At 40.4% G+C, this 12,219-nt stretch overlaps 1 protein-coding gene across 1 annotated transcript in view; it reads left to right on the top strand.

Annotated features, from left to right (window-relative positions):
- Nucleotides 1-10,837, top strand: part of PARP4 (poly(ADP-ribose) polymerase family member 4) — a 37,942-nt gene extending 27,105 nt beyond the window's left edge. The window contains exons 25-34 of the mRNA XM_026035030.1: nt 826-996; nt 1,739-1,819; nt 2,642-2,722; nt 3,511-3,606; nt 4,604-4,753; nt 5,728-6,735; nt 7,274-7,357; nt 8,570-8,672; nt 8,828-8,960; nt 10,318-10,837. Of these exons, the coding sequence (XP_025890815.1) occupies nt 826-996; nt 1,739-1,819; nt 2,642-2,722; nt 3,511-3,606; nt 4,604-4,753; nt 5,728-6,735; nt 7,274-7,357; nt 8,570-8,672; nt 8,828-8,960; nt 10,318-10,468 (2,058 nt within the window). The 3' untranslated portion in view covers nt 10,469-10,837. The remainder of the gene's footprint in view (nt 1-825; nt 997-1,738; nt 1,820-2,641; nt 2,723-3,510; nt 3,607-4,603; nt 4,754-5,727; nt 6,736-7,273; nt 7,358-8,569; nt 8,673-8,827; nt 8,961-10,317) is intronic.
- The last annotated feature ends 1,382 nt before the right edge of the window (nt 10,838-12,219 follow it).

Below are 12,219 nucleotides of genomic sequence, written 5' to 3'. Positions count from 1 at the left end.
GATTTCTGATACTTTCTTGGTTAGTGCAGTAACATAACCTAGAAAAGGACTCCAAAGTGTCAGTATATATATATTGTACCTGGATGGAAAAACAGGCTTTCGCTTCTGTCATGGCTCACCGTCCATCTACAACAGTGGCCTTSTTATAATAATGAAGCCTGTAGCAGTTATATTCTGTAACTTCCCATGGTTAACTTTGGATGTGTCTATGATTTTCAAATAATCCAGGACCCCATGTGTAATTATTTTTAGACTCTCTATGTAGCTACGTTCCTAGAGCTCTACCCTGTGCATTGAGTCTGTTCACTCCTGGAGCAGTGTCAGTAGAGCAGCAGCAGCAGGCTGGTCTCTGGCCTGCACCTTGTTGTTGTTGTTGTTTCTGTTTTGTTTTGTGCTGGGGGGAGGGATGAGAGCCCAGATCATCTGTCTTGCTCTTCTGGGCGTCAAGGGGTGCGTGCAGAGCTAGCCATAGCAGGCCATGGAGATGGGCAGCCCTGTTGCTAGACGTGAGCTCATGCTAGGGAGGTGGAGGTGAGGTGTTCCCTGGGCTGCTTGGCAGCCTTCATGAACATCCCTTATTTTAAGTTTCCGCTTTCACTTAAAAGGAATATTATTCCAGAAGCCAGTGCAATAATGGCTGAGTGAGCATCCTTATCACTTCCAAACATAAACCAGATATTACGGGTTAAAGATGAATGTAATGTTGGGAAAAAAAAAAAACTTGGGAAAAAAATGTTCCATACATATTGCAAAATGCATTATTTGTGAAATTAAATATTGTTTTCTCTTGAGAGCTGAGTTAATTCATTTTGTGTTTTTACACAGATACAGAGCCAAGTATCTAGGATATTTTCTCCAGGATGCAGTTCTGTTTCTATTAAATGGCAACAGTTTGATAGAAATGCACCAGAGCCGATGCAGGCTCCTGCTCAAATACAGTCTTTATTTAACAATGAGAGGCTTCTCGTCTACGGGTTGATCTGTCACTGTACTCAGGTAAAGGCTGGGATACACATCCCTTCTCCAACTTCTCTAGCCTAAACAGCCCCAGCTCTCAGCCTTTCCTCATAAGATAGATGCTCCAGGTCCCTAATCATCTCTGTAGACCCATAGACTCTTTCCGTGTCTCTCTTGTACTGGAGTGTCCAGATGTGGACACAGAATTCCAGATGTTGCCTCACCAGGGCTGAGCAGAGGGGGAGGAATCACCTCCCTTGACCTGCTGGCCTTGTGCTCAACTCTTAACATTTGCAAGGGCTCCAGGTCCTTCTCTCCAGAGCTGCTTTCCAGCAGCTCAGCCCCCAGCCCATCCTCATCCTCCTGCCTGACTCAGCACTTGCCTTTGAACCTCATGAGGTTCCTCTTTCCTCACCTCTCCATTCTGTTGAGGTTCTTATGAATGGCAGAACAGCCCTCTATTGTCTACTAAAAACACCTATCAGCCACTCAAATCTAATTAAGTAACTGTTTAAATGTTTAAATTTAATAAACTGTTTAAACTGTTTAAACTGTTTAAATTGTTCCTTGCTAGAGGAAGAATATCTTCAATATGTGATCTTTATCAATATATTGAGATTTATCAATGTCCATATTTGCCTTAGATAAATACTGGGTTTCTTTATTCGTGACTGTCCTCTTGCTGTAAAGGAAAATGTTTTTAGACCTTCTAGGAACAGAATAACTTACCTATGTGCTAATTCCTGAGAAGGAAACTGATTGTTGTTGTTTTTCCTTTTAGGCTACCTTAAGCACAGTAGTAAATGATCAAGAACTAGAAACAGTGGTGTCAACTACTGAACTACAGAAAACTACAGGAACAGTGAGTTTTATCAGCGTTATTTTTACATAGAGACAAGGTGTGTTAAACTTCTGCATACTTTCGTGCATTTCTGAAAGGATACCAGTATCCTTGTTTTCAGCAGTTCCTGAACTTTGTTCTTGCTTCTGATGAGCAGTCCTTCAGTCTTCAGACCTGTAAAAGGAAACTGTTTTACACAGAAGTGTCATCTTTCCCTGTGTTTTTTATTCAAAAACTCATGCTTCTCAGATTAGGAATGTGCTGATTTTTATTCTGGAAACTTGTTTGGGCTCTAGTTTTACCTTTGGGTTGGCTGCTGTTCTTTAGGTGACCTCTGTGGAGAAGCCACTCCAGCATTTTCATTCAAGTCATAAATTGTTGCTGTGCTGTCTCCCCAAACTGTTGTCTCTAGAAATGTAGGGAGAAAAGAGACCTCTAAGCATTGCTAGCACTGCTTGCACAGCCCCCCTTCTTGAAAAGGTACAGTCTAGAAGAACCACTTCTTCTGAAATTTGAAATTTTGTTTTGAAATTGAAATTCCACTATTCCTTAAATAACGTAATTACTTTGGAAGTTACTAGCGTAGATTGCACAGACAAGCCCTTCTACACACAAGTGAAACAAGAAGCAATGGATATCCCCAAAATTGTGTTTTGCCCATTTTTTCTATAAATCTCAGATGCAGCTATCTAACTTAAGATATCTAGATATTTTTTTCCCTCCTGTTCCCTTCTTCTTCTTTTTTTTTTTTTTTGGTAAATATAGGAGCTAATGACCTGAAAATGGACCCTATAAATAAAGGGAAGTTAAAGAAGGCTGCTCTTACCTTTCTTATCTTTCTAGATGCTTCACAAACTCACAGCAAGAGCTTTCATTAGAGACTATGAAGATGGGATTCTTCATGAGAACGAAACAGAACATGAGGTTCGTTCACCTGAAAGAAAAAGTATACATTTAAAATGTGAAGTAGCAAATGGGTCAGTACAATAGAGAAAGTGTGGGGTTTTTTTTGGGGGGGGGGGGAGGTGCTTGTTTGGACCCTCTTTTTTAAGGGTAAATTCACCTTATGGAAACATTTTCCCACCGGGGTATGCTTTGGGAGAATATGGGGTCACTCTGTGTTCCTCCCTGTGATAAGAATGAATTCTGTGTGCGTATTTTTCCTCATCTGCACTTTGTCATTGCAGGTTTTTCTTGGCTTTTCCTCTTTGCCTGTGGCTTGTTAACACTTTAGTTTCTTGAAGACTGAAATGTTTTAGTGCAACCAGAGTCCATAGTTGTTATGTAATGTGGAACATAATTACCTTTCTTTTACAGGTTGCCCTAAGGAACTAATCTCTAAAAATTGGCTTTTAGCCAGCTGAAAAGCTAGAAACTTTTTCTTTTCTTTCTTTTTTCTATCTTAGCTTATTTGAGACTTTTAGACCATATTTTCTTCCTGTAAGAACTGTGAGCACAACTTTCTGTTACCCTGGAAGAAGCACAGAGCAAGAGCCAGAAAGTCTATAATTAGGGAAAATGCATGTTCCTGCCCAAAGCTGAGTGAGGGCTTAGGGAATGTTAGAAAGAGTAGGATATTAGGCATATTTGCTAAGTTCTTGCTTGAACAGCTCCCTATTTAGAGTGTATAAGTGTGTTCATAGGTATGTGTTCAGTTTTGACGTCAATRTTGCTTTTAGCTGATCTTTTCTTTTCAATATTTAACTATCTAGATGAAGAAGCAAATCTTGAAAAACAAGATTATTAATCTCAGCTTGGAGAACTCAATCCTAACCCAATTCACAAGCTTTGTTGCAGTTGAGAAAAGGGTATGTGTTTCCTTTAAAATATCTTGTTCCCATTGGCTTCTCTTTCAAAAGATCCTAAATTCTGTAGCCTTATGAACATCAAAAACAGTCCTTCCTTTTGCTGAAAATGAAAGAACATTTGGTGAACAATGTTCATTCTTCTACAGTAGAGCTGAAATTACGATTTTTGCAATTTTTTTGTTTCTTTTGTACAGCAAGTTATTTGTGTGAATTCACAGAGTAGTTTTTTACTAACATCAAGAGATGATTGTCATTCTGATTTTTAGATGTGTTTTTGTTCATTATTTAGAAGATTAATTTTGCCTTTCCATGTATGATGTCTCTCAGAGAACAAACATCTGTAAATGTTCTGTATTTAAGTTATGCCTATAAATAAAATATCTTTAATCTCGTCTCTAATCTAGGATGTGACTGAATCTATTTGATTCAGTGTGATAAACACTTCAAACGTTTTAGGGCAAAAGCACCTACATGTGATAGGGAGAAATACCCAAACTGGCCCATTCAGCATGGTACTCTATTATGCTGTGTGATTTTTACAGAATGCAGTACATTTTAAGCATAACTACAGTAATGTAGTTTGCTTGCTTTTAAATTGTGCCAGTGGAATACTGACAAAAAAGCACTGCATAAAATTTACATTTTATTCTGAGTATTGCTGACCAGGATTTGAACAAATTGTATATGCAAGTGTGTATCCTTGCCATTAAGATCCACTTACTATTTCATGTGAATCGATTTAGGGACAATATGTTATCCCTAAACACAGTCAAAAGTAAGTATAAAGTTACATGGACTGTATACTGGCACACAGAGTATTTATAATGTACTGCTTCAGCTGTGGCGTTTTGTTTGTTTGTTTGTTTGTTTTACCCATTTCCAACTTACAAAGGAAAAAAAAACACAAAGATGAAATTTCTGACATAATAGGTATCACATCTAAAAGCTATAACCTGAAGAGTTTTCTTGACAGTAATTTAGGTCTGTTTTAATTTAGGATGCTAATGAAACTTGTTCTGCTAATGTTCCAAACATCCTGGAAATTATAGCTCAAGAAGATGTAGATTTTTTACCTTACATTGACTGGGAGCAAAAGTCAACCGAAACTGGCTTCTTATTTCCCAGCACATTTAATGAGAGAAAACAGGTAACTATATTTAATCTGTTATTTTTATGGGTAATATTTTTGGTAAAATATTCAGGTGTGGAGCTGTACTATAAGTGGCAAAATTTAGTAGTCATTTGTGAAGGTCATTTAATTTTTAATTACTTTGAATGTAATTCATTCATGCAGGTTGCTATAAACAGTAAAAATAGGAGAGGTCCCCAGGATGAGTAAAGGAACTAGGATGTTTGCTGTTACTGACTTTGAAAACCACAAGAAATGTCTGCATCAGTTAGCTTGTCAGCAGGCATAATTCTGTCACTCTGTAGAGGCAAAATGTGGCAAAATTTTACATCTGCAATATTATGTTGTGCATGAACAAGACATAGGTTTAAAATGCCCAAGAAAATCATCTTAACTGGATTCTGTAATGTACTGTGATTGTAGACTACTAAGAATTATCCTTGTGTGTGCCCACTATAAGTTAGATGATCTCCTATAAAGCCATTTTCCCTGTCTTTTGGCCCAAGAATTGCCAGGAAGTAGAGTATAGAGACATCTACCTTGGCTGATGGTGGCAGTTTAGCCCAGACTCACCAGCTTGCAGGCAGTGGCTTCTGCACACTGTGGCACAGGCCGGGTGTCCATCACGTGGACACCCCAGCTTGAGTCTGTGCAAGCAGGTTGGTGGTTCACTTTGTGAAGATCTACCTTCTGTGCATGTACAATGGAAATACTCAAGCTCTTAATCACCATGATGCAGATGATTGCCATTTTTCATCATTTTTCCATTCATAATGTAAAACTCCCTGCTCATATTTTGTCAAATTTGATTCTCTAACTTGCCTCATGTAAAGTAAAATGGGATAAGTTTTTTATTTTAAGTGGTAGATATTTTACTTTATTTTAGATTATATAAATGACAATATAGTGGTACTATGCATAATATAAGAAATATGGTTTTCATTAAAAAGAGAAAAATGTCCCACTAACTCTAGAATTGTTTCTCTCTACAGGCATCTTTTACTTATTTAAGTTCCTCTGTAAACAAGAGAAATGAACTCAAAAGCTTCCAATTTCCACTTGAAAATATGTCTGGGAATCAAAAGATTGGCTTGCCAAAAAATATGGGAGAAGGCCTTGTGGATACTCCTGAACTTGGTAGTCTTGAAGTTAATTTCAGTGCTTCTACTGACCTCATGAGTGAGGAATATTTAGGATCAGGATCGTCTTCGCCAGTTGACCTTCGTATGCTGTACGATAGTGAAGCTTCCCCTCCCCCACTGGATTTCGGAGCAAGTACCATCCCCAAAGGACATATGAGGTCCGGATCTTCAAAGTTGTGCACTTCTCAATATGTTCCTGGTGATTCCCCTCCCATTCTCCTTTCATGTGCTCCTCCACTTGGTGAACAAAGATTATTCCAGCCAGATGATTCTCTTGTTGATAAGATAGAGGATTCTGCAATACTTAGTTCACCTCCTTCTACTTGTGGAACGACTCTTTTTGGAACACAGAGTATTCCCAGATTTTCTGGTTTGCCACCTACTCCTCAGGGCACAGTTTTTGGAAAGATGGGTTTTGGAGCACAAAGTGTTCCCACATTTCCTGGTTTGCCACCTACTCCTGCAGGCACAGCTTATGGAGAGATGGGTTTTGGAGCACAAAGTGTTCCCACATTTCCTGGTTTGCCACCTCCTCTTCCAGGCACAGCTTATGGAAAGGCAGATTTTGGAACACAAGCTATTCCCAGATTTCCTGGTTTGCCACCTCCTCTTCCAGGCTCATCCTACGGAAACATTGGCTTTGAACCACAAGCTATTCCTAGATTTCCTGACTTCCCACGTCCTCTTGAAGGCACAGCTTATGGAAAGCCTGATTTTGAAACACAAGCTATTCCCGGATTTCATGCTTTTCTGTCAGCAACACCAAGTCCTGCACTGTTTCCAGTAGTGAGCTCACCCAGTGCAGCAGCTCAGAGTGCTGTTAAACTTCCCGGTGAATCCACAGGAGTTGCGAATGTCGTAAGTCTTTCTTTAGGAGTCTTTTATATGGAAAACGTTACATGTTGTACTGAAACCTAGTTTACATTAAGCTAAGATGTACCTTAAATATTTGGGTTTCAGAATTTGTGGATATGCAGCCCAAAAAGATAAAGGAACGTTAAGAACTGGCTGCAAGGTTTTTTTTTTTTTTTTTTTTTTTTTTTTCCCCAATTCAAGAGTTCTGGACTTGAAATACAAGGTGGGTTGGGTGGGGAGGTGTTGGGTGGTTTTTCTCCAGCTCTTCTTCTTTTTGAAGTGACGATCCTATGGTCTGAAGTCTGCCACTTGTTCCTTCCTAACAGGAAAATGCCTGTATTAGTAGGCAACTTTTAGATGGGGTTGACTTTGTATCATGAAGTAGTAGCTGCATGGGTAATGAGAGAATTGAACATTATTATTTATTAAAAATCATAAATAATATAATATTGTGTAATATAYAGCTCTTTAAATAATATAACATACAAATAAAGATACTTTATAAATAATTTCTTATTATATTGTTCCAAAAAATGTACAGAATTTTACGTTAAAAAAGAAGAAAATCCAACGAAAATCACAGACTTCTGTAAACTGGACTGAAATTTTTGACCTCCAGAACCAGGTGCAGTAACCATTTTTGTATTGCCTAAAAATAAGATATAAGTAGAAAGAAAATAATTTCAATCCTGTCCTGAGATAAACATTTTGTAAGTGCATTAGTTTTCTGTGTTTTATAAACTGATTTCACAAAGTTTGTGATGAGATCAGACATGGTAGTTTTTGTTGCTATCGTTGGCAACCCAACCATGGATGCTTAGGGAGCMGGATAAAATCAGGGCCATCGTGTAGCGTGTTCCATGTCCAGACCCTTCTCCATCAGTTTGGAGCCTGGGAATATCCTGTGGCAAGTATAAGAGCACTTAGTGGAAGCTAGGAATAAGATATAGGTGCATTTCTGAAGTACATCTCTGCAAGAATTCACTGCAAATAATGATGTTATGCAAGAGAATAAGAAGTACCTGAGCTTTAGATGAGGGCTGAACTCATCTAAAGTGTTGTGATGACTCGACATCATGACATGATGTCATCATCAAACGTGAATGATGCTGCAGAAGGACCTTCCTTCGGGTGGACGCTCTGATCAGCTGCTAGGAGACCTGGATTAGACCTTGCACGAGCCAGAATCCTGCAGGCAGGAGTCGCAGCACGGATGTGTGCGTGGGCCAAGTGAATGTCAGCGTTGGAAATGTGTTGGTTTTGATGTGCCTTTGTGGTGAGAGAAGTGGTGAGTTTTGCACAAGTGCAGAACACCAAATTCTGTGTCCACAGCGAGCAGGGGAGCAGCAGTGAGACTGCAGGTCATACAGCAAACATCTCCCAGTAATAAAGAGGAAGAGCCTTGGGGTAGGCTTACCTCATCCAGCTGAAGAGGCCACCATGGGATGCCCTCAGTTTTTATATATAAGATCAGCAGAGATCTGTTCATTTGAAGTTAGAGGAATGTTCATTTTTGAGCACCTCTGAACATAAACTTCAGAAGGAATTTGCTTGAAATGAATTTTGACTAGATTAATATTGTTGTTGTGCTTGATTTATACACAAGTGCTTTCCGAATGGTTTTGTTGTTGTTTAAGGTTAAGACAGGCTAGTTCAATATTTGAATCACCTGAGTTGATGATGTGAATTTCAGCTTGTGAATTTATATAAGATTTTGATTATTTAAAAATATTTTTCCTATCTGTAACTGTGTTCTTATCAAATATATTTTCAGTCTCAAGTCTTTTACTTATCCACTCAAATCTTTTACTTACCCTTATCTTTGCTTATTCCCTAGGATGGCTCATGGAATCTCAGTCCACAGTTGGGAAAAATCTTAGAATTTGACGTTAATTATTTAATTAACGATTTCCTTATCGGAAAAGGCATTCAGTCGCTTGGTAAATAATTTTTCCTCATTACGAATCAGGACAATTACTGGTGTAATGTATATTAATATAACTCTATATAGAGTACTTTGCAGAAAAGTAAAAGATGTCTTGTTAACTGAAAAAATAAATAGAAATACTGCTCCTTCCCTTCTCTCATTCCTTAGGTGCAAAGGGAAAAGAAAAGATACTGCAGTTGATTGCCACTCTTCTTGTGCTACAGTTCATCCGCTGCACACAGCAACTGAAAGGGGTAGTCTTCAAATCACTGATGAAACTGGATGATTTATCAACTTCAAGGTGTGTTCTTAAATACAGTCTTATAATTTAATGTACTCCTATACCCTTTCAACATACAGAAAATTCTATTACGGAGAGTCAGTGATTGTGCAGGTGTGTATTGCTTAGAGAAGGGAATGGAAAATATTAATGGTATTAGTGGCATATGGCTCCTTTTGTAAGAGGATGCGTGAAGGAGGGAATCCACAAAACGTGATTCAAAAAATGCTAAATATACAAGCAATGAATTGCAGCAATAAGGTATTTATATGTCTTGCTAGAGTCATTGAAAAATTCAAGTTGGAAGCAACCTTTAGAGGTTRTTTCTTCCAAACCCCTTGCTTAAAGCAGGGCTAACTTTGATGTTAGCAAGGTTGCTCAGGATCTTGCCCAGCTGAGTTTGGAATATTTTTTAAGGTTGGAGATCCCACCACTTTTCTGGGCAACTTGTGCCAGTGTTTAACCACACTTACTCTGGAAATTAGAAAAAAAAATGTGTCTATCAGATTTTCCTTAATGTAACTTGTGTGTTAGCTCTTACCCCTTGTAGTCTTTGGAACATGCATATTTTTATAATTATATTTATAGCTGGATGTTGTTCACAAACAACACAGTGCAACTTCCACCCTCCCCACTAGCCCAAGGGGATGCCAAAGCTGGCTCACTGGCAAGGRCCACTCATTTCAGTGTGTCCCAGGGAATGTAGAAATTCCCTTTCACTTCCAGGGTTGTGCACAATTGTGAGCTTGGAAACTCTCTGATGTAGGCAAAGGGCCACGAAGGAGCAGGTCTCCAGAAAATCCAGCCTGCCCCAGCTACCAACAGACTCTAGAGCCAAGCTGGGGACACCCTTTGTGCTTACAGGGAATGTAAGAACGTAAAAGTAGCTGCAGTGTATTCATCCTCTCTTGAAATTYCCTGACAGAGGGATATGTTATTTTGCTTTTACAACTTCAGCTGCTCCAATCAGGAGTTAAGAAAAAAAGTCACATTGACTGCTGGATGAAAGCAGACTGAGTGAGTGGGAAAAAAAGTGAAAAGTGAAAGAATTCTGCTATATGTGAATGTACCGAGGAGTCACATTTCCTCTGTACATCGTGCAGATCAGTTTTGCTTCACTGAACTGACCGGAATAATGTGAACAAGTGTGAGCAATGATTACGAGCCCACATACATTCCACGTGGGTGTTTCTGTATGTTCTTCYGTGTGAAAAGATCTGGGCAGGACAGATGATGTATTTTCCTGCATTAGATTATTTTGTATACAAGCAGAGTCCTTGTGCTATAGGTAATTTTCAGATAATTTTCAGGTGTTTTCTTTTTGCTTCTTTGGGGGATTTGCAAGATTTGATTATGAAAAGCTTTCTTTGATCCACAGCACTGTTCATTGGGCATTTGAGTTGATCAAGAAAGCAGTAGAGTGGGCGAGAAGAGTTGAAAAACAATTTCCTGCTATTTACTACCGACTTGAACTTGGGAAGGACTGGGATTCTGCTACCAAGAAGATACTGGGTATCCAGTTTAATTAGCACCAGTTTTCTTTTTGATTAAAATGTTTAATCACATCATAATTCTCTAAGGTAACGGCTGAGTTAGCTTTCATTGCAATTTTACGTAAGATGTTTTAAATGTGGACATTTAATGCTCTATTATTCTTCAGTAATAATTTTCATAGTGATAGGCTTCAATTTAAGGTATGGAGATTYGGGATTTTCTAGTTTAAAGGCTTAGTTTTGCATATGTAGTACTTTAGTAGGAATAACCTTAACCTGTAACTGTTAAGTGCCATGGTAATTAATTATTTGCTGTAAATCTCCTTGGTGGATTGCACGTTATTAGTGCTTTAATGATGTCTCTGATGTCTTGATTTCTTCAAAACTCTTGTATACTTTATTAATGGTACTGTGTACATTAATGGAATACCAACTCAATTTAAAAAAAAATACTGCAGTGTATGTTTTGACAGATATTAGAATGTGCTTAAAGAAAAACTGATAAATATGGTTGTAAGAGATCAGTGTTTCCAATGGGTAGTTTCTGTAGCTCCTTCAGGATGCCTTGAAATGCCAGCAGCAGAGCAGTCACTTGGCTCCTGCRCTGCTTTTCTTACCATAGGTGAGTTTGTGAATCCACTGGTCTGTTTTTGAGAGCAAACGGGGACCCTTTCATTTGGCTGTCCCCCCGGCAGCTGCCACACACGTGTCCCGGGATCCGAGACCTTAGGAATCCTTGTTCTCATGTCTGTAAGATTCTCGCTCTTTCCAGTAAATACAAAGGAGAGAGCTGGGCTGCACTTCATTTGAAAGGAAACAGGGTATTGGTGTGGTAAGATCTAGAAAGAGGCCTGAATTTATACAGTTACAGGCTAGCTTGGGGTGCTGCTGTAAGGGGTTTGCTCAGCTGCCGGTGGGGCCGCGTTAGAGGGGCCCATGGGTGGAAACCAGGGCTGTTCCAGCAGCACCCTGCTCAGAGGGGCCCATGGGTGGAAACCAGGGCTGTTCCAGCAGCACCCTGCTCAGAGGGACCCATGGGTGGAAACCAGGGCTGTTCCAGCAGCACCCTGCTCAGAGGGGCCCATGGGTGGAAACCAGGGCTGTTCCAGCAGCACCCTGCTCAGAGGGACCCATGGGTGGAAACCAGGGCTGTTCCAGCAGCACCCTGCTCAGAGGGGCCCATGGGTGGAAGCCAGGGCTGTTCCAGCAGCACCCTGCTCAGAGGGGCCCATGGGTGGAAACCAGGGCTGTTCCAGCAGCACCCTGCTCAGAGGGGCCCATGGGTGGAAACCAGGGCTGTTCCAGCAGCACCTTGCTCAGACCCGCAGGCCCGCGGGGCGCCGGCCGCCCTGCTGACACTGCCCGAGCCGGGCCCTGGCGCTGCCCCTGGTGAGAAAGAGTGTCTGGGTAAAAAGGTCCCGGGAAACCCATCTAGGAAAGGGAGCTGAACAAGCAASGTGGATGGGGTTTCTTGGGATTTTTTTTTCCACACAAAAAAGCATTTTTTTTTTATTGTGTGTGCTCATGAACGCAGTCGTACTCGCCTACAGGCAGTTATCTTAAGACGCAAAACACTATGGGAATAAAAGTGCTTTTGTGTGTGTTTTTTTCAATGTGCTTKCCTAGAGGGAAAGCCCCTTCCCCGCGGGCACCATCCACCTCTTCCCCAGGCGTTTTTGTGCGTTTCCCCTAACGTCGGGGACGCTCGGGCGCCTCCGGCCTTTGCTCCCGGGGCCTTTGCTCCCTCGCGGGCCGCCTCGGCGGGAAGGGCGGCAGCGGGATCGGGA

The sequence above is a fragment of the Nothoprocta perdicaria genome, unplaced genomic scaffold, assembly GCF_003342845.1.
Source record: "Nothoprocta perdicaria isolate Ctin4 unplaced genomic scaffold, notPer1 scaffold_155, whole genome shotgun sequence".
Classification (NCBI taxonomy): domain Eukaryota; kingdom Metazoa; phylum Chordata; class Aves; order Tinamiformes; family Tinamidae; genus Nothoprocta; species Nothoprocta perdicaria.
Note: the sequence above shows the minus strand (reverse complement) of the source record. Positions and strands in the feature narration are given on the sequence as shown.